The 21,416-nt window shown below is 39.7% G+C and overlaps 2 protein-coding genes across 3 annotated transcripts; one reads left to right on the top strand and one right to left on the bottom strand.

The window, feature by feature from the left end:
- Positions 1–2,784: 2,784 nt before the first annotated feature.
- Positions 2,785–8,498, bottom strand: LOC147339434 (uncharacterized). 2 transcript variants are annotated; one of them, XM_086299456.1, is made up of 4 exons: positions 8,380–8,498; positions 4,107–4,255; positions 3,228–3,392; positions 2,785–3,150 (listed from the first exon to the last, which is right to left on the bottom strand). In XM_086299456.1, the coding sequence occupies exons 2-4, from the start codon at positions 4,161–4,163 to the stop codon at positions 2,983–2,985; spliced, it is 390 nt and encodes a 129-aa protein (XP_086155582.1). In that variant the 5' UTR covers positions 4,164–4,255; positions 8,380–8,498; the 3' UTR covers positions 2,785–2,982. The 2 variants fall into 2 exon arrangements, with proteins under 2 accessions (XP_086155582.1, XP_086155572.1); XM_086299446.1 differs by lacking the exon at positions 8,380–8,498 and having other exon boundaries at positions 4,107–4,285.
- Positions 8,499–9,119: 621 nt separating this feature from the next.
- On the top strand, positions 9,120–19,930 carry zdhhc13 (zDHHC palmitoyltransferase 13). The gene is made up of 17 exons (XM_086294427.1): positions 9,120–9,229; positions 11,452–11,672; positions 14,233–14,355; positions 14,738–14,815; positions 15,054–15,198; positions 15,334–15,398; positions 15,562–15,724; positions 16,625–16,750; positions 16,829–16,962; positions 17,054–17,156; positions 17,462–17,584; positions 17,666–17,728; positions 17,821–17,914; positions 18,214–18,297; positions 18,387–18,544; positions 18,933–19,030; positions 19,242–19,930. Exons 1-17 carry the CDS (start codon positions 9,206–9,208, stop codon positions 19,375–19,377), a joined length of 1,938 nt encoding a protein of 645 aa, XP_086150553.1. The 5' UTR covers positions 9,120–9,205; the 3' UTR covers positions 19,378–19,930.
- Positions 19,931–21,416: the final 1,486 nt, after the last annotated feature.

Below are 21,416 nucleotides of genomic sequence, written 5' to 3'. Positions count from 1 at the left end.
GCGGCCGCAGCTCAATGCAGCAGCTTCGGCAATGGAGACGCTGAACATGGTCCATTCGGACTCAATGTCCCCAGTCTCCCTCGGAATGCTGTTGAAGCTCTGCCGGAGGTGTGCGTTGAAGATCTCACGGACTGGGGCCTCTGCTAGACGTTCCCAGCACACCCTCACTACGCGTTTGGGTGCACCAGGTCTGTCCAGCGTCTTCCCCCGCCACCTGATCCAACTCACCACCAGGTGGTGATCAGTTGACAGCTCAGCCCCTCTCTTTACCCGAGTGTCCAGAACATATGGTCGCAGGTCTGCTGATACGATTACAAAATCGATCATCGACCTACGGCCTAGAGCGTCCTGGTGCCACGTGCACTTATGGACACTCTTATGTTCGAACAGGGTGTTCGTTATGGCCAAACTGTGATTAGCACAGAAGTCCAATAACAGAGCACCGCTCGGGTTCAGATCAGGGAGGCCGTTCCTCCCAATCACGCCCCTCCAGGTCTCGCTGTCGTTACCCACGTGAGCATTGAAGTCTCCCAGCAGGACAACAGAGTCTCCAGGTGGAGCACCCTCCAGCACCCCCCCCCCCCCCCCCCCCCCCCCCCCCAGGGACTCTAAGAAGGCTGGGTACTCTGAACTGCCACTCGGCGCATAAGCGCAGATGACAGTCAGGACCCGTTCCCCGACCCTAAGGCGCAGGGAACAAACCCTCTCGTCCACCGGGAAAAACCCCAACGTACCGGCAGCAAGCCGAGGGGATATTAGGATACCCACCCCAGCCCGCCGCCTCTCACCAAGGGCAACTCCAGACTGAGACAGAGTCCAGCCCCTCTCCAGGAGACTGGTTCCAGAGCCCAAGCCATGTGTAGAGGTGAGCCCAACTATATCTAGCCGGTACCTCTCAACCTCACGCACTAACTCAGGCTCCTTCCCCACCAGAGAGGTGACATTCCATGTCCCTATTGCCAGTCTTGGCAGCCGGGGGTCAGTCCGCCAGGGCCTCCGCTCCTGGCCGCCACCCGGCACACAATGCACCCGACCCCTATGGCGCCTCCTGCGGGTGGTGGGCCTGCGGGAGGATGGGCCCATGTGTCCTCTTCGGGCTGTGCCCGGCCGGGCCCCATGGACTAAGGCCCGGCCACCAGACGCTCGCCCTCGGGCACCCTCCCTGGGCCTGGCTCCAGGGCGAGGCCCCGGTAACCCTATCCCGGGCAGGGTAAACTGTTCCCTCGGTTTCCTTTTCATAAGGGTCTTATGAATCGCTCTTTGTCTGGTCCCTCACCCAGGGCCAATTTGCCATGGGAGACCCTACCAGGGGGCAAAAGCCCCCAGACAACATAGCCCCTGGGATCCCTGTGACACACAAACCCCTCCACCACGATAAGGTAGCGATTCAAGGAGGAGGTCCTAAAGAAATAGAGAAAATAAATCCAGCAGAAACCTGACCAGTATCAGGTGTGAGAGATGCATCTGGCCCTTCAGCTGATCCACCTACTGTTCTCTGCAGCCTCATAAGAAATGGTCTCAGAGGAAAGGTGGCTGTCAAGAAGTCATTCTTAAGAAAAAGAAGTAGGGAGAAAAGTTGAGATTTGCCAAATTACACATGAATTTTACAATTCTGGTTCAAATCGTCATCAGTATATACGTTAGGGGTGAGGAGAGAGAAACTAAAGTAATGGTCTTGAGCCATCAGTAAAACATAGTGGGGGCTCTGTAGTCTCTAAAGGGTATCACTGGTAACAGCTTCATTTTTCAGCATAACAATGATCCCAAACTAATCCCAATATTATCAAAGCGGTCTGTTAGTTTAACAGAGGATAGAAAAAATGGAAGCCAACATTCAAAGAAGAGCTTTGAAGCCTAGGGAAATTTCCTGACTGCTTAAAGAAAACTTCAAGGTTGTCAGAATTGTACTAACTTTGTTTCTGCCTTATATACTGTATTTCATTTATTGCACACATAAACAGTTTGTGTTCAAATTTAACAAATGTATTTAATAGGTCGGCAGCCTTATGAAATTTCCCCTTGTGGGACTAATAAAGGTATATCAAATCAAATCAAATAATTATAAAATTAAAAGGAATGTGTTTATGAAAAATTAACAGTAACATTTTAGCAAATGCACTCAGAAAAATAAAGGTGCCAACTGGAACCAAAAGTGGTTCTTTAGACTGATGCCATAGAAGAACCTTTTTTGGTGCCACCAAGAACCTTTCAAACAATGGTTCTTTGAAGAACCATTTCTTTCAGTGGTTCATTGAAGAACCTTTAAAGGTGCCCCAAAGAACCATCAAGAAATGGTTCTTTGGGGCACCTTTAATGGTTTTTCAAAGAACCTTTTTAAAAATGGTTCTTTAAAGAACCATTTTTAAAAAGATCCTTCAAATGGTTCTTTAAAAAAACCATTTTAAAGAACCTTTTTTGAGTGGTTCTTTAAAGAACCACTTTAAATCTTTCAAAATAAAATGTATCATAAATTGAATTTGAGTAGGGTAAAATAAATAAAATAGGGTAAAATAAATACGAGCACAGCATAGACATATATTAATGGTTTATTGTCATTTTGTAGTATACCAAAAGACAAAAAGGCATTTTAACCCTCAGCACAACATCACTACTAATACATGTCACATATTAGTGTTTTAAACAGTAATAATTAAATATATTGGCTATACTATAAATAAATATATATATAAAAATACTATATCTACAGATAACACAACAATTAATACATGTATTGTTTAATTAAGAAAACATCAGAAAGTGATAAAACACATTAGAAATAGCAATAGCTTCATAACAGACCAATAAATCAACACATTATCATCAGCAGATGTTTGCATGTTCAGTAAAAATATTTCAACAACAAGTTTATGATTAAAATGATCAATGAACTTCAGCCTTACGCTATGTAATGTACGTTTCATGTTGTACTCATGGTCCTTTGTTAGTCCAGTTTAGGATAATGTCTCTGACGTATGTATCATATCAAATATATGTCATATCAAAACAAGCCCACACCTGCAGTTGTTTCAGTTTTTCACTGGTGCTTCCTGTCAGCTGGTCAACCTCACTCAGGCGGACATCCATATCAGCCAACCAAACGACAAGTTCCTCCCTTTGTGCTTCAAATCCCTCCCACTCTGAGACAAGGAGCTGAAAGAGAGAGAAAAGAGTCAATTATAAAGAAGAGAGAAAAGTGAAAGCCTCCTCAGAAGGTCTGACTCGCATACCTGCAGTTGACCTGTGATGGACTCCAGTTTGGCGTTCACGTCATCCCTCGCTGTTGCCAGCAGCCGAGTCTGCAGGGTGCCCTGGAAGAGCTGAGTTAATGTTTGACTCCTCCTGGTCAGGCTCTCCAGCTGGATGAGCCGAGGTCTCCCCTCTCGCCGCTGCCTCTGAACACAGAAACACAAATTGCATCTGAAGCAGGAGGTGCAGATTTTTTTTTTTGCTATTCTTTTCTAAATCCAGGCTAGATCACGTGGAGGTATTTAGAAAATTTAATTTGGCCAGCGGACGACTGTTGTCTTGCAGAAAGTCAAATCAAACATATGCGATACACAATCAATTCACAAGAACACATTATAAAAAACAAGTCCAGTTCTTGCCTGATTTCAACTGAATTCTGAATCAAAACAGGGTAAAACGAGTGTTTGCAGCAAATGTGAGCACAAAGCCTCACTTTGTACAAGCCTGCTATTAAAGTTCTCCTCTATGCAGACGACTTTCCTGTTTTCAAGGCACAACTTGGATCTGCTGTACGAATCTTATGGATACACACTAAATGAAACAATAGTGTGCATGACTCCAGATTCTGATCCCTCATCCTAATATGGTCCCAACATAGCAACAGCAATAAAGCAAATGTTGAGACTTCAAAATACAAAAGTCCACAAACCAATGGCTGACATGGGTTTTATCGTAAGGGTGATAAATATACAGATTTCAGTCTGTCTTAGAGATTTGATGTTCATTTACCTGCAGATGCCCTATACGTGCCTGTTCCATGGTTTTCCACAAGGTTTTGCACATCACTATTTAATACAGGAAGTAGGTGAACTAAAACAAGTCATCTTTCTTTGTGAGAGGACCATATTAATGAAACAAACCTCAATGACATCATAGGGATCCCTAAAGATGCTCCTGCTGCTTCTCTTCCTCCTCATCCTAAGCTTCCTTCTCCTTGTCCTCGCCTTCCATCCAATTGTAATTCAACCTAATTGTGTTTCTCCCCCTCCTCTTCCTCATTTTGTTGGAGCTGTGAACACAATTAATGTGAATCTGGATTAATTTGTGCAAACAAGAAAAAATCTACAGCTTTTTGGTCAGAGGTGCTCTTGTGATTTAAGCCGGGTAGAGTAGATTTATGTGTTGATGCTACCTGCTTCAGCTCTGGCTGCTGAGTGATATTTACACCCTGGCTGGATTACAAACTTTAACCATGTGCTCAACTTTGGCCCAGCGTTGATACCTCTTGTTAGTATAACGACCTCTTCTTAGCTTGTATGTATGATGGTGGATAAATGAAATATACAAAGAAAATGTAACTATTTTACAAAAGAACATCTATCTTGGAAACATCAAATGACCGGAGCATAATTTGTCAACTAGTCCGAAAATAAGTTATACAGGAACAGTCAAAGACACACCTTCTCATTAGAGGTGGGAATCACCATACATCCCACGATACGATATTATCACAATACTTAACGCACGATACGATATTATTGCAATTTTTTAAAATATTTTGCGATATTCAGATTCTGTACATAAAGGTAAACTTTATCAATATTAATTTTATCTAATATCAAAGCCTCGCACTCAGTCTTTCTCTCATTTCAGTCAGTTTTATTGTTGACAAACTGAACGGTTTGTATTACAGTCTAGTCCAATTTAACTGAATGCAACCATCTGGTACAATTATAGCTATTCTGAACTATGCAATTTATGAAAACTGTGCAGCCCATTCAGCAACTGAAGAATTTGAAAGTAAATTAAAACAAAATATAATTTTACATTAAATAAAAAAGTTTTTAAACTTAATTAAAATAAAACATGTCTTAAATTAAAATAAGTAAACTGTCATGTTTATTACTGCCAAAAAAAAAAGTTAAACACATTTGGACAGTGAAGGAATGTCAGGATTCTTGCTCAGAAAAAGGAGCTGATCGACATGCTCTGAAGTCAGAGCATGTTCCAATCCACAAAAACTTTCTTTGTAACAAAATATCGATTTCTGCTGTCCCTGTATTGATACATTATTAGCAAACAAAATATCACGATACTACACAGTATCGATTTTTTCCCCCCACCCCTACTTCTCATGTCACATTTCTATTCATTTCTATTCACATTTCTATATAATTAGATTAGACAATAAAGAGTGTGGTTGCCCATTTCACTTCTTGGCATGCACACTAAATAAGGAGGTAGGCAAAAGAACAGCAGTCATGAACTGTAGGCCTCTTGCTGATCAGACTAAACATCTACAGTGGCATCAAAAAGTATTTGCACCGATCCTGATATTTTAGTTACTTTTTTATCCCACAGAGCCAGAGGTGGGTTTGGTGAGGTTTTTTTCCCTTAATAAGTGAAATTACTATTTCAACATGGCATTTTATATTTTATCATGTAGCTTTGACTAATATTAAAAATAGTTTGATGGTCTGAAACACGTAATTGCAAATGCAAAAAACTAAGAAATTGGGAAGGGGGCAAATATTTTTCCACGGCACTGTACTTGTCAGCTCTAGGTATGAATGTGTAGAAGGACACAGTGTTCCTGAAAACTGATCCTTTGTGTTCAGAGCACCCTCCAGTGACTAATAAACGATGGGCAGGCCAATCACCAACATGTATAATAACAAAGCGGTCCCATCTTGCTTTAATGTATGGGGTTTTTTGTTTGTCTTTTTTTACATTCACTGTTCTTTTAAGCACACACTAGGATTAAATATCTGTTTAAAGATTTTGTTTCCCTTGCAAAAAGATGACAGGCACAGTCAAACTTGAATTTGAGTCTAAGATAACGACAGTTTCTTTAAAACAATGCTTACTATAGTATTTAACTTTTTCTCTGACTTGTATTGTCTTCAATCATGAATAGCAGTAAAGTTTTTAATTTTTAATGCTTTTTTTAATTTAAAAAACAAACACTCTGCAACAATCAAAATCAAAAGCAGATTTGATTTTTACTGCTAGGGATTATTCAGATTTTTATTTTTGTTTATTGTCCAGGACAATAAACAAAATTAACTTCACAACTACCATGTCTGTTTAGATGCTGTCCAAAAAAATCAGGTGCAAGTGGAAACACAACAGATGAGCAGCTTCTGATCATAAATTGAATGCTGTGGCCATCTACTGCCTCTCACCTGGTAGTGCAAGAGGCGGCTAGCCCTCTGTTTGTATTGTATATGGGATTGTCTAAAGAGCTGGATATTATGGAAAAATGTTCTTCAACAGAAATGTGCTAGCTGGAGGATGTTACAGCAAATGCAAATAAATTAATTCCTTTTGAGTTCAGGTAAAATGTGGATTGCCCTGAAGGGATACTGAAAGACCTCATTCTGTTCAGTCGATTAAGATGATGTCTTTCAGTCTGATATTTTAAAAAAAGACATAAGAGTTAAAGTTGGAGGGTTTTTTTAAGCTGTAAACACCTTACTTGCAATTCTTAAATTTTTTTGAATGAATTGAAAGCCTCATGATCTGATTAAATTGGGTGGTTTGTGATTTATACACTGGAAAAAATATTTATGCCCAAAGTGCTGACTTTAAGTAATTTGACTGACTTAATGGAATCAGGTCACACGAAATGTACTTGATTGGTATAAATTCAATTTACACCAAGCATGTTTTCCTTAATAATTCATTATTTGAATAAACCTTTGAAGTTATATATTTCAGTTGCATTTTACTCAAAAATATTACTTCAGACCTTTTTTAGTGCGTTACTGTAAGCGCAGCATAGCATAGTGCCTGTAGAAATTAGGTCTCTGTTTCGGTTTAACTAAGAACCTATATGTGGTAGGGTGGTGGTTTTGTAAATGTTTGTTCCATATATTAAAAATTAACAAAAGGTTCACAGTAACAGGGTGACTAAAAAGTTACATTTTTTGCAGGAGGCTATTTAATGATAAATCTATTTGCCTTCACAGCAAAATCTCCAGTGTTAAATTAACACTGGAGAGTGTCTATATGGGTCCACACCTCTGAGTGTTAAATACAACACTGTTGAGTGTTAAATTAACACTTTTGACAGTGTTATATGTTTAAAAGTAACCTAGTCAGTTTTGAAGATTAACAATGGCTAACACTGAGCAGTGCTGATTTTCTAACACTGGAATATTTCTAACATTTTGAGTTATTTTCCAGTGTTAGAAAATCAGCACTGCTCAGTGTTAGCCATTGTTAATCTTCAAAACTGACTAGGTTACTTTTAAACATATAACACTGTCAAAAGTGTTAATTTAACACTCAACAGTGTTGTATTTAGCACTCAGAGGTGTGGACCCATATAGACACTCTCTAGTGTTAATTTAACACTGGAGATTTTGCTGTGTTCCTGGATTAAAAGTTTGTGATTATAAACAGAGCTCCGCCTCCTCACATAGAGTTAGCTTTTACCTCATTTTACAATCTGTGTATTATTTTCATATGAGAAGGGAACAAGGTTCAATAGACACATATTGGACATGGAGGGTTTTTGGAAAAAGTGGAAAAAGCATGTAGTGAAAATATCCAGCTGTATCTAGTAAAGAAGATGATGCTGATGCTATCCTCTACATGTCTTTGAGTTCATTCACAGGTCATAGTCTCTGTGCTTACAGCTCCAAGGTGACGGCCACTTCAGCTGCATTCAGTCCATATTTAGTTTCACAGCAAAGAGGGAGGGAAAAAAACTCCTCTCCAGTGTAAGTGGCTGGTTTCATCTGAGTGACACATACTGTAATTTCACCCAGTGTCAAATAGGATTTATTCTCATATTTTCCGAATATGGGTTTGGCTCCAATGGTTAATTCTTCATGGGAAATCCAATCATTTCATTACAGCTATATGAAATTTCATTGCACATGCAATTATATATTGACCATTAGGTGAAAGGTTGAGGAGGAGACTTGCTTACTATAGCACTAAATGAAGAACACGATTGTGTGAGCCATTTTAAAGTACCTGCGCCTCATTGGTTTATTTGTATGCCAGGTTACTTTGACAGAAGTATTCAAGTATCTTTACGATCATAATCACTGATGTACATCTATGCTATAAGTTTCAGCTGCCCATGATGCTGTTGAAACAAAAACAAACAAACAAAAGTTGAAATGATGTAGAAGTTTAGTTTCTAATCAAGTTTTATGAATGAAAAAAAAAATCACTTACCAAAGCGCTTTGACTGTCATGTGTGTTTTAGGATGGTTTAAAATCCAACATGTCTCGGGAAAGGATCTGAAAACTGAACCCTTGTTTTTTTGTTCTTGTTTTGTTTTTTGTTTTTCGGGGGGGGGGGGGGGGGGGGTACTAAGACTTGAAGCACCACTGCAGCAGTGGTGGAGGCCTGTATGTGGGTGGAAAACGAAAGCCCAATCAAAAGCATCTCCAGGAAGAAGGAAGTCGTTGAGGAAAATAACAGCCAAACGGCAACATTTCCTCTTTAACTTTCTGGCCTTCAAAATAAAGTAAAAGTTGCTAAAAGAAAATTGAGGGAAAGGTCATATGAAATTAAAACGCCATTAGATAAAAAATGTGACCTTCACTTTATTAGATTAAAAAAAAAGCTCTATTAAATTTCACGACTCTTAAATTTCACACCTGAGCAACATTTAACCACCGCAGGTGGGTGTGTGTGTGTGTGTGTGTGTGTGTGTGTGTGTGTGTGTGTGTGTGTGTGTGTGGTAACTGTATTACATATTAAACATTGTAAGTATATCAAAACGGCGATGGCAGTATTTTCCTGGCAGAGGGAGCCATCTTTTGCTCTATTGCTGAGGTGGGCTAAAGATTTTGCCTCTCAAAGAATTTATTGTGATTTGTGTGTGTATGTGTAGACTGTACACTCCTGTTGTTTTGTTTTTTATGCGATACTGTATAAATTGTGACGCATACATTTTTTAAATAGACATTTAATCTGAAAAGCCAACGCCGGAAGTCAAACTCTAAACCTGCCTATCCAGCGGCAGTAACTTTCCCTTCCCTCATCGGCTACAAAATGGACTGGAACGAAGACGCAAATGTAAGACAATTTATACATAATAATTGCTTCTTTGTCTTGTTGTATGTAGTTTCTGATTTATCGTGTTGACACTTGGCACATGGGCATTTTTTCAGTTATGTTATTTTTGTTAGCTGTCAATTAGCTAGCTTGCTGTTAAATTTTAGCTTGTGTTGAGTTGGTGTAACGTGTAATAACCTGCCTGATAGACTTCGAGTTAAATCAGGGCTCGTCGTCGTTAGCTTCATAGGCATAGTGAACCTGCAGCTAGTTACCTGAATTCAAAGCGTCCTAGCATTTAGCTCATTTCTTTGGCGTGAAACCTCTGGTGCTGACTTTACGGAAGTGCTTTCTGGTTTATCTGGTTGACATGATGATTAACTGACAAACAGATGAGGGTTTGGGGTTTTTTGTTTGTTTGTTTGTTTTACCTTTCCCATTATCATGATGCTGTAATCCTCTTCCAGCACACAAGTCCCAGTCCTTGTCCGAGCTGCGTGTGTTCAGCTAAATCCACATGTATTAATACTCATAACAGCCAGAAAGCGTGCAGCTTTTACCATATGTTGGTAAATTAGCCATCTGTCTAGATCACGGCAGCAGCCTGTTGTATTCACAGTGTGACCATCAGTATTAAACATCTATTCTAATCCAGACTGACAGCAAAACGCATCCAGCACATCCATCTATCCCAGAAGATAAAACGGCTGCCTAGTGCTGCAGTAGTAGGGTGGGATTAACTCAACAATGCAAGATTTATCTACATATTCAGCGCAGTGCAAACTTCTCACAGCTTTCATCTGAAACCTTCTCTAAATGATAAACTTGTGCGATGATTGATTTATATTATAAAGGGAAAATTATACTAAATTTCCAACAATGTATTTAGCAAATGAGTTAGCTACTTACTGTGAGCATTCCCTTAGACCGTACATCACCTTGTGTTTGCCTAGGATATATATTTTGCTATATACAGTATATGGACAAAAAGTATTAGGCCACAATACATTACACCTACGAGAGCTTTTAGTCATCTCATTCTAAAATCTATAGACATTAATTATGGATAGATCCATCATTATAAGCTGTCATAGGTCAATCTCAGCCAAACACATCGTTTTCCGTCTGCCTCCAGTTTGTATTTGTGTGTCAAAAAAGTATGAAAGCATAACTAGGGGTGGTTGATACAGCCTCAAATTTATAGCACGATATTTCTGACTGCATGGAAAAAAATAGAACTGAGCAGTGTTATTGATACTTGCAACTTGGCGGGAAGTAGCATTCATAAGTGTAAGTAAATGAAGGGGATTTTCCGTCATTCTTTTCCATAGAGCTACTGTCATCTGTGAGAAGCTTCCTTATTTTTAGTGTGAATGTACCAAAACAAATTGGAAGCAACAGCATTATTATCCAGTGACACAGCATAAGCTAGATGTAAATACAAATGTAGTCTAAGGTAGTTTTTTCCCTTGAAAACAGAACTGCAGAAGTTGTGTTAAAAGTATGTCAGATGTTAATTAATAAGTAGTTTAATTTTAAGGTACTTAAATGTCTCTTTTGGCACTCTCAGATATGCCTGGACTTGTCTCATTGCACAGACCAAGGAATGTAAACACATGGCTTTGTTATAGCAGTGATATCAATATGATATTTTTATGTCACATGAACATTTATACCGGTTTCGCTGTGGAGAATATTATATGGCAAAAATTCTCTGGGGGTGCTTGTTTGGGAATACCAAGGTTTTATTTCTGAAAGTCAACTTAAAAAAAAAAGCCACTTATTAGTTTATTCCATAGAATAACAGATAAGCGTTACATCATACTGTCTGAAAGCCTTATGTGAGGCCTTGAGTTTGTTTTCTCCATATACAACCAATTTTCAGTATTCTAAAAAAAAAAAAGAGCAGCAGATTCAGAGACTGTAAAGAGGAAATACTTTTACTTGATAGTTGGCTTGAATAATTAATCTATTATTACAACAGTCACAGACAGATTAATTGATTCAGAAATAAACTCTGGGTTGCTAAAGTTGACAAATTGATTTAATCTCATGGTATAGCCGTAATACCAAGCCCCTCAGTCTCTATACAGTGAGTCAGAAAAATTAGAGGGATGGCAGCAAAGGGCTTTGGCTGGGCTCAATTTGGACTTGACAGTTTGATCCCACGGTCTCTACCACTTTAAAGGTTCCCTGTGGACCACTTTGGACTAAATAAGTGTCTCGTCGTGTGCATGTTGCAGGATCACAGCCACATGCATGACAGCTGTCACCATGGGCATCAAGGCCATTCTCACAGTCATGGGCCAAGACCGGCAGGATTTGGAGGGATGGTGAATCCATTCATGCCGGGTTTTTACGGACAGTTCGGGAAAAATGCAGATCTGACTGACATCAGGGAGCAACCAAAGAAACGGTCACACATGGATGATAGCAGCAGTTGGGACATAGTGAAGGCATCACAGTAAGTAGTGGAACATGTAATTTCTAATATTTTAAACACTACACCATCTAAGAAACACTGAGATTTGGGACTAGTAACTGTCTTTTAGAGCCTTAGATTTGTTCTGTTTTACTAGTATTAAGCACGGGTATATAGATGAGTTGAGTGTCCTGTAAAGAGGCTCATGGACCTCTCAAATGGCTGAGGTCATGACAGAGAGCATCTTCAGCATTGTTATCAGCACCTAGAACATCTCAAAGATGAGAGCAAACCTCACTCCTGAGCATGTCTACTACAGGTGGGAATTCATGAACTGTATCATCTGTAAAGTTTGGAAACTTGTACTTTTGTACTGGAAAATAAAATATTTTTGATTTAATTTGGAGCTTTGTTTGAACTTATGGACAGAAGCTATTTTTAGTTTCTTTTTTGCATGTGTTTTTAAAAAAATTTATATTCAAATTCATATGTTTCCTGGGTCATTATTTTAATTTAATGCGGGACAAGACAACAGGGTCATAGTCACCGTTGGGCAGACTGAGCAGGTGAGGTACTGGAGCCTAAAATAGGTCTGCCCACAGGAAGCGGAGATAAGAGTTATTGAAATAATCGGTGACTAATTGACTAATCAAAGAAGAATTGGCAGATTAGTCGACTAACAAAATAATCTTTAGTTGCAGTCCTAAAACAGAGCAGCAAATCTAGAACAAAAAGATAAGAAGATAAAGACAAAGGTCAAAGTTCAGACCTTAGTGCTGTGCTGGGACTTTAAGAAACCTGCCTGCAAAACTCAATGACCTAAAGAAATGCTGGAAAAAAGACAAATGTTGCCAGTGTTGTAAAAGGTCTGAATTCCTCCACAGTAGGGCTGGGCGATATGACCCAAAATTCATATCTCGATATTTTTTAGCTGGATGGCGATATAAGATATATATATCTCGATATATTTTTTTAAAGCCATAAAGTAAGAACAAAAAGAGAGTTCTTAGTCAAAGCTGTGTCCCAGATGTCACACAGGCACTTTTATTAACATAGAACAGATGTACATAAAATTTACTCAAAAATAAATTATGAGCATTTATTAAATAATAATGCTCCATAAATAAAAGAAAACAATGTTGTTTTTGTGCATAACAAAAAGCTCACAATTGTGCAGTCAAAATGTAAACTAAAAGACGCTGAGCATAATAACAAAGACGGACAGATTTCACAGCTGCTCTGTTCCCAAGTTTTACTGCGTGACTGACAGCCTGGAGTTTGAAATCCGCTTCGCAACCACGTCTCTTAACAGGTGCCATTTATGGTCCTTATACACAGTAGGGTAATATTACGTTGAAGCACAGTACGTATCACTCCGCGAGGCTCAGCCGTAATGCTCCGACAATCCATCAAGCGGTGCAGCTCCGTAGCTTACCAAAGTCGTACTAAAACGTTTTTTGACAGATTGCTGAGCGCCGTGTTCCACATAAAATCGGTTCGCAGTCATCAAGCACAACCAGAATTCATACATAAGGCGCGCTGTCAACTTTTGAGAAAATGAAAGGATTTTAGTCCGTGCAGCACCTCTGGGCTGCATGGCGTTAGCGTGGTTAGCTCGTTAGCGTGGTTAGCTAGCTAACACGTTGACGCCGTCCAGCCCCACGCACGGCGATGTGCAGTAACTCGTTAACGGAGATTTGCCGTGTCCATCTTGTCGCTTCCTGCAGGTGAAGCGATGGGGGAGGAGGGGAGGCCGAGTAACGTTGCGTAAAGACGAAAGTGGACGAAAGAGAGGCAAACTTGCGGCTCCACATAGACTATATCGATATAAAGGATATTGTCACATCTTATATCTCGTATAAAAATATATCGATATTTTTTAAAAACTCGATATATCGTCCAGCTCTACTCCACAGTGATATGAGAAACAGATAAAGTCATAAAAGAAAAGTACTGCAAATTATTGGCGCTAAAGGTGTGCCTAGTTTTTCACAGGACTGCACAGAGCCCTGTGAAAACTTTCTTTCTTTCGTGACTCTAAATATATGGTAATATTGATAATTGTAGGCCTGTTTTCAGCTGTTCATAATCTTTGTTTATGATATAATGTAGAACAAGATATAGCACGTGTTAGTTTATATCCAATTTAGAAATGTAAAGAATGGATGCACTTGTTGATGTGCTTTAGTTTTTTTGAGATAAGTACATGTAAGGATTTGCAGCTAATGATCAGTTAGTAGAGGTAAATAAAAGCAGAATTCACTCACGCTGTTTAAGCCGGGGGACAATAGAAAAAAACCAATAGAACCGCTTCTATCTATTTATCTAACCATGACTTTGTAGGGAAGAGTATGTGTATACGTTTTTTTTTGTTTGTTTTTTTTGTCTTCCACATTCTAAAAGTCCTTCTTGAGTAACTTGCTTTTCCAGGTCACATTGTACTTTTAGTTCTCTAACATATTTTATCTACATTTGTCGCATCTCCTCAGTTTATCTGTAGTTTGGATTTAATTTGATTGCAGAGCACTGTGTGGTTTATAACATGATTGATTGCCGTGTGTGTGTGCGTGCATGCGCGTGCGTGTGTGTGCGTGTCCCGCAGGTTTGGAATCCTGGAGCGCTGTAAGGAGCTGGTGGAAGCTGGATATGACGTCAGGCAGCCAGACAAAGAGAACGTCACTCTGCTGCACTGGGCTGCTATCAACAACCGCTTAGAGCTGGTCAAGTAAGGCCTTTAGATCTCATCTCAGTCTGACAACGAAAAGAAAGAAAGAAATGGAAATCTGTTTTGTGAACACATCTACTGCAAATGACCTATCACAACACACCAAATCGGGGGGTATAATTATTTATTCTAGACAATTTCTTGAATCTATACATAAAAAAATACTACAATTGTGACAAATGATCAGTTTGCATTTTATATATAACCAACACAGGCTTTCTTTTGGCACTTAAGTTTATGAATAATAATGCAAATAATTAACAAATAGTAGCTAAACAAAAACTGGAAACCAGGGAGACAAATAAATGAATACAAATAATAAAAACCCACAAAATACTTTGAAGTATGATCTTTACATCTGTTCTCTTTTGTTTTCTAACAGGTATTATATTTCCAAAGGAGCAATAGTAGACCAGCTGGGCGGAGACCTGAACTCTACTCCACTTCATTGGGCCATAAGGTGACTATATGGCTGTGCACGATATAGAGCTGGGTTGGGCTGCTTTGCTTTGTTTTGCATATGCATTATTTTACTTTAGTTTTGGTTTACCAGCAACCACTGGTTAAAGTTTACCTGCATTAGAAGAGATTATGCACTTTGGCAGTGTGTCCTCAGTGAGGCTACGTAACTGTTTTACAACTAGTCTGCTGGGTGTTTTAAGACTTGTCCATTATCATGTTTTTGTTTGAATGACCAGACAGGGCCACCTCCCCATGGTAATCCAGCTAATGAGATATGGAGCAGACCCCTCTGTTGCAGATGGAGAGGGCTACAGGGCTCTCCACCTTGCTATTCTCTTCCAACACATGGCAATAGCAGCTTATCTTATAGCTAAGGGACAGGTCAGACATACACATCACTTTATATCCCACTCTTTCTCTCTGCAACACTTCTGTTTTCACTCTTTCTCTGATTACATTTGCTTCTCACTTTGCGCAAGTTGTGGTTTTGTTTCTCAATTTCTCCGTTGCCTCCAGGAAGTTGACGGGCCTGACTGCAATGGACAGACGCCACTAATGTTAGCAGCACAGAAGATTATCGGGTAAGGCCTCTTTCTCTTTTTTAACCCCAGTGCTTTGATTGCTTGTCTTGATAAGAAATTAAGTATAGTTTGTTAGCATAATCCTTTTTTTCTGATTGGTAAAAGTATTCTGATAGTATCTAAATGTGCTGTAACAAAGTAAGATGTTTCCTTTCTGTCACAGGCCTGAACCAACAAACTTTTTAATCAAAAATAATGCCTCCGTGAGCGCTGTGGACAAAGTCAACAGGAACACTCCACTGCACTGTGCTGTGCTGGCAGGAAATGTAGATGCTGCCCACATCCTGCTGGAGGCTGGGGCCAGTGTGGAAGCAGAAAACATTAATGTGAGCTTCAATAAATTCAAACACTTTTTTTTCTCTTTTTTTTTTTACATTATTGTGAGTGCATAATGTTGGAATACATAAACAGAATATTATTCTTATTAACCTTTAGCTGTAAAAGGCTAAATGGGTAATGTCATCACCCTGTTGGTCAGGCAGGCAAGCGGTGAGGTGGGCGTGTGAACACTTAAGTTTGTGAAAGCGATAACTCGAGAACTGTAGGAGTTGATCCCACAGGCGCAGCTACTGTCATATGAGTTTGAATCCCGATGATAAAGTCAGTGTTCAGAGGTCAGGTTTTCTAGGAGACGTAGGATTTTGAACTGGATACTCTAGGTGTATATTCTAGGAGCACACTGTTTTGTTTTTCAACTGAATGTGTTTGCTTAATCTCTGCATGAGCGCTTTGTTCACTATTAAGTAAGTAAGCCATCTTAGTAGATCAGGCCAAGTAACAGGTACACCTTGCTTTCATCATTATTCAGCTCTAAATGCTTGCATATGAAATAATGAATAGGCAATGCACAGTATTCCTACAGTATTCCATTAAGTCTTGATGCCCACTATAATGAAGTCTGAGTTGCTGAGCTCACTAAAAAAAAACAACAAGATTTTCTTGGAGAATGCACTGAATAGTATTGCTCACTCCATGTCTCTGAATAGCTTTGCATGTATCTGCAGACTGACAATAAATAAGCTGTTTCTTGATTCATTTACTACAATAGAACTATGCCCTTAAACTTGAGTTTAACACAAGTTAAACTTGGGTTTTTTGCACTGCGTTTGACAATAGAGTTCATGTACTCAGCGTAAACAGTCAATTATAAGAACTACAATTATACCCACTTTTGAACTGAATCAGTGATTCATTTTTTTCATGGGGTTCTTAATGTTCTTCTTCAGGGTCACACACCCATCGACTTGGCTCACCAAGTGCACAGCCCGTTGCTCATGCACATGCTCAATCAGGTCAAACGGGAGAGGCTTCGTTCCAACTCTCGCTGCCTGCGAGTCGTGAACAGATACAGGGTACGTTTGTCTCAAATAACACGTTTTTAGCAGTCTACAGTGACTCTTCTAAAAGAATCCTCTCCCTGTATTTCTCAGGTGTTTCTGCAGTTTTTACTCTGCACGGCTTTGTTTGGAGGTGTTGGTGCAATAGTGGATATGAACTCAGAATCCTGGTTACTCAAAGGGATCCTGTTGGCCTGTGTGATAGGTGTGATTAATCTGGCTACAAGGTGAGGATACACTTCCACTGATTCACGGATGTACTCTACTGTTATTAAAACCTGTGTTATTGATTTAGTAATGAATGTTTGCATGAAACAGGAATTTCCCAGGCTCAGACTTTCAGTCCAACCTACAAGCTTCAAGTCTCATGGCTTCAATCTTTTGGATGCTTGTCACCTGGTGCCTCTGGTTTATGCCAGATATCCTTTGAAAAAATGAAACCACACCTTAAAGCATTTCCTTTGGGAGAAGCAAGTCAGTACCAGATGAAAAACATAAGCAAGACTCATGAATGCACTTGATGGATAATGCTTTTAAACCGGAAGATTCTCTGAGGGTGTGTGTTTTGTTTTGTTTTTTTCTTTCTGTTGTAAGAGTGATGCATAGTTTTATCATCAGTAAAGAGAAACAGATCTGTCATTGGAGGCCAATAAATTAGGCAACTGGGTTTCATTCATATTCTGATGACAAACTGAACAGAGACCTTCTTAACTTGAAACTCCACATCAGCCTAGTGCCACAGTACAGGTACTGTTCACTCTGAATGCCACTGCTTTACTCTACTACTACCTCCGCACCTGCAGGACGGACCCCGGCTTCATCAGAGCAACTGAAGAGGAGAAGAAAATGGTGAGAAGGACAGAGTTCAGAATATTCCATGTAAATGTTTTACATGGAGCTGAGCTATGTTTTGTTCCTCTGTGTTGACAGAATGTGTTGGTGTTGGCTGAAGCCGGCTGTCTGGACCCCAGGATATTGTGCACCTCTTGTATGGTAAGGCCACTGACCTGCAACCACCTCTTTAATAACACTGCACCATTAGCACTGTGACAACCAGTACTATTTTATACCATGTGTTTTTACAGATAAAGAAGCCAATGAGAGCCAATCACTGCTTCAGCTGCGATGCCTGTGTGGCCAAGCAGGACCACCACTCCATCTGGACCAACAGCTGCATTGGTAACACACAAGCCTGTTCGTAACTTTCAAATTACGCAACAGCAGGAAGAACTGTCAAACACGAAGACAAAGCTGAGAAAGTCATGTCTTATTTAGGAGGTCTAGTATATCAAGACTTAAGGGATGCATTAAAAAACTATACAGTATTTTTCCTGAAGATAAAGTGCTCTGATCCCTAGTCATTCAAATTATTGGAGAGCATAATACTTTCCCATAAATGTTTTTTGACGCACTGCTACTAAATTATTACCTTTTTTAATTTTTTGCATCTTTTAATCTGATTATTTTCTTTTCCCCAGGTGCGAGGAACCATCACTACTTCATCCTCTTTCTGTTCTCCCTCGTGCTGATGGGAGCCTGGATGTTGTACGGCTGTGTCATGTGTGAGTTCTGCAACAGCTAGTGTAGCCATGCCATCTGACACGCTATGACCTTTACCCTGGATGAACATGCCTGTGTATGTTTCTTTCAGACTGGTCCGCTCATTGCATGCTGCATTACGAGGAGCAGGGCCTGTGGGGTACCTTCTCTGGCCTGATAGGGTGCTCTCCCTGGCTGCTCTGCATCTTCGTCCTGGTCGTCTATCATACAAGTTGGTCTACTTTGACCCTGCTGCTGCAGCTCTACCAGGTGACTCGCTGCTTGGAGTTTCTTAATGGGGTTCTAAGGCTCTGTATATCATATGGATAGTATTCACTGTCACGCACATATTGCGTTTTCTGTAAATGTTTCAAAATAGGGGATTAGTTGGCAGAATTCAACATAAATTACTACAAATTCTGTGTTTTGGGTGAGACCAGAGAAAATTCCCGGCTTTCCATTTTGTTTTGAGTGTTTGCTTAATCATTTTAAAATATAGATGGAAATATTCAGCTTTGGCCTTCACAAAAGTCTTTAAATTTTACCCCAAGCTTAGTTCTTTGTTTTTCTTGCTCTAACACACAACATACCTTATTTTTTTTTTGTGTGTGTGTGTGTGTGTGTGTGTGTGTGTGTGTGTGTGTGTGTGTGTGATCAGATTGCATTCCTGGGACTGACGGCAGTAGAGCGAACAAATCTAACACATCGCCAGAGGAAACTCGGGCAACCTGTCTCTCTGAGACAAAATCCATTCAAGTGAGTTGCATGTAGTGCTTCTTGTCTTTATCGTATAACTTATATCTTGATATTTACAAATTGTTTGCTTAGTTGTCTGTAGCATGCCATGGGCTCTTTAGGATTTACTGGCAAATCATGTGCTGTGCGTTTTGTTTTGTTTTTTTAACCTAAACTCGTACTTTATGTTGTCGGTCAGCTGAGTCACTTTTCTCTGATTCTGTGTTCATAGTTTGGGCGTGGTTAGGAACCTGGTGTCGTTCTTCCATCTCCGCTGTTGTGGACTCTTCAAACCGGTCATCATTGACTGGACACAGCAGTTCCAACCTGGCCACCAGCATGTGTTCGGTCACACCGACATGGTCTGACCTCCTCCACGCTCAGGGTCAAGGGTCAGACTCTGGACCAAAAGCACAGACATTTATTTATTGTTTTTTAATGTGGTGGCTCCTTGTGGAAAGAGACTGCAATACTCAGAATTGGGAAAACGCAAAGAAACATGTAGATATTTGATTCAGTTGCTGTTTGTACAGACTGCTGCTGCCTTATACTTGACCAGTGTAAGTAAAGGGAAAATAACAGAACCTTTAGAGGCCTACTTGTGATGGAGGTTTTGTCCTGTTTTTATGAACACATTAAAACTATTTTTACTATCTGTTCAGAAAAGAAGAATTGGACTTTGTATGTGTGGAAAAATTGGTTTTATGACTTTTGTAAAAATTGCATGCATTTAATACAAATGACCACTATAAAACTTCAATAAAACAATGTTGTGCCTGTCTTTTTAACTGGTTCTGAGTGGATTTGGGCCTCTGAGTACAGCAGGGGATGACGAACAAAACAAAGAAACAAAAGAAAAGAAGAAACAGGTCAATACTTCTACTCAGATAATGCTATTAAACATTGAAATAAAGTAGAAAAACGTACTTTTTGGCATACAAATTGCTTTTTTTCGTGTTAAATTGTCTGTGTTTGACAAATGTGCTGATTTTTCACATGTGATAGCAGAACTGAATTGGGCATGCACAGGATGAGTCACATCATTTGAAACTTAGCCCTGATTGGAGAAATTGTAAGTGTTACAACTGACCCACGTTACAACTATCTCCCCTACTTTGGCAAGGGTCTCAGCAGGTAAGGGGGGCAAAGGTGTTTCTGCAAGTGACACACGGGATGGAGCCCCAGCATTCAATGTCGGAGATGGAAAGGCGGGCGGAGTTTCAGGATGTGAGACTCTTAGCAGTCAGGACACCAGTGAGGTTGCCGCTACTTCTGCTGAAGTGTGTGAGGAGTTTGGCCACACAACTACGCCAGTAGGAGTGCAACAGGAAATGGATGTGGATGGAATGGTCCACAGTGACAGGAATTTGTTTGGGGATAATGAAAGTGTTTTTAAGATTCCACATACAAAAAGGAAACCTAAGGACTCTAAAGGTGCAAAGCCAAAAAAGATGCAGGCAAACAAAAAGGGTGGAAGAGAGAGTGATAGTGATAGAGAGTCATCTGACTCTTCTATTCCTGATGGTCAGAGAAGTAATGGGTACAGTTTAGAACAAGAGTTTTTTGGAAGTAACCAAAGGAAAGCGAGATGTGGTTATACAAGATTTTTTCCCTGATAGAGAGTTGTTTCTTGATTCAGCTAAATGGTTGATATGACAAAGGACCCCTGATGGTTTGAGGGACACTGAAGTGTATAGACTGGTTCTAATTTTCTGCATCAGTTTTCGCAGAGTTTGATGCTATACCTGACAGGGGAAAAACAGCAGATACGATGCTGTATTCTTGTTTTTTTATGGATCTTTTTCTGTATGGTTATGAGTAGCTTTAAAATCCCATCCTTGAACCTTAATGGTGCAAGGGACATGGAAAAAGGGCGATGTATTTTGACCTTTTAAAATCTAAATGCATTGACATAGCGTTTGCTCAAGAAACTCATAGTAGTTTTGATATTGAAGTTCAAAACCTTGGTGAGAACATTTTAAGGTTGGTTTTGATGTGGGCCCTGTATGGGGGTCGCTGTACAAGCCACCATTGACCAAGAAAGCTGGTAATTTACAGTGGCGGATTTTACATGGTATCATTGTCCATCATTAACCCTGGGTCTTCAGATGCATGTCCTTTTTGTTCAATGAGAGAAACTATTTTTCATTGTTTTGTACAGTGTTTCAGATTGATTGATTGATTTTCAGTACTTAATGGTATTTGGGAATCCTTTGGAGAAGTTTTCACACAACAGTGTTTTATTTTTGGTTTTTCATATGACACAGGGGAAGAAGAAAAGAGGGACAATTGCTGATTTTTTTTCTTGGGCCAAGCAAAGTTGGAAATTTACTTGAGTAGAAAGTACAAGATTGATAATGGACGAAATACTGATTGTGTTGAGCTCTTCAAAAGTGTTTCGAGAGCA

Source organism: Aulonocara sp. 'chitande type north' Nkhata Bay, linkage group LG1 (assembly GCF_057382095.1).
Source record: "Aulonocara sp. 'chitande type north' Nkhata Bay isolate Kocher_YH1m ecotype deep benthic linkage group LG1, A_spYH_male_GT1.1, whole genome shotgun sequence".
Taxonomy (NCBI): domain Eukaryota; kingdom Metazoa; phylum Chordata; class Actinopteri; order Cichliformes; family Cichlidae; genus Aulonocara; species Aulonocara sp. 'chitande type north' Nkhata Bay.
Note: the sequence above shows the minus strand (reverse complement) of the source record. Positions and strands in the feature narration are given on the sequence as shown.

Excerpts from the sequence above, each read along its gene's own strand:
- LOC147339434 (XM_086299456.1), bottom strand. The coding sequence starts at position 4,163 with ATGAGGAGGAAGAGAAGCAGCAGGAGCATCTTTAGGGATCCCTATGAT. Across the intron at positions 3,393-4,106 it reads ATCCCTATGATGTCATTGAG|AGGCAGCGGCGAGAGGGGAG; the intron begins GTTTGTTTCATT and ends TTCTGTGTTCAG. Across the intron at positions 3,151-3,227 it reads CCATCACAGGTCAACTGCAG|CTCCTTGTCTCAGAGTGGGA; the intron begins GTATGCGAGTCA and ends TCTCTCTTTCAG.
- zdhhc13 (XM_086294427.1), top strand. The coding sequence starts at position 9,206 with ATGGACTGGAACGAAGACGCAAAT. Across the intron at positions 9,230-11,451 it reads ACTGGAACGAAGACGCAAAT|GATCACAGCCACATGCATGA; the intron begins GTAAGACAATTT and ends TGCATGTTGCAG. Across the intron at positions 18,298-18,386 it reads GTTGTACGGCTGTGTCATGT|ACTGGTCCGCTCATTGCATG; the intron begins GTGAGTTCTGCA and ends TGTTTCTTTCAG.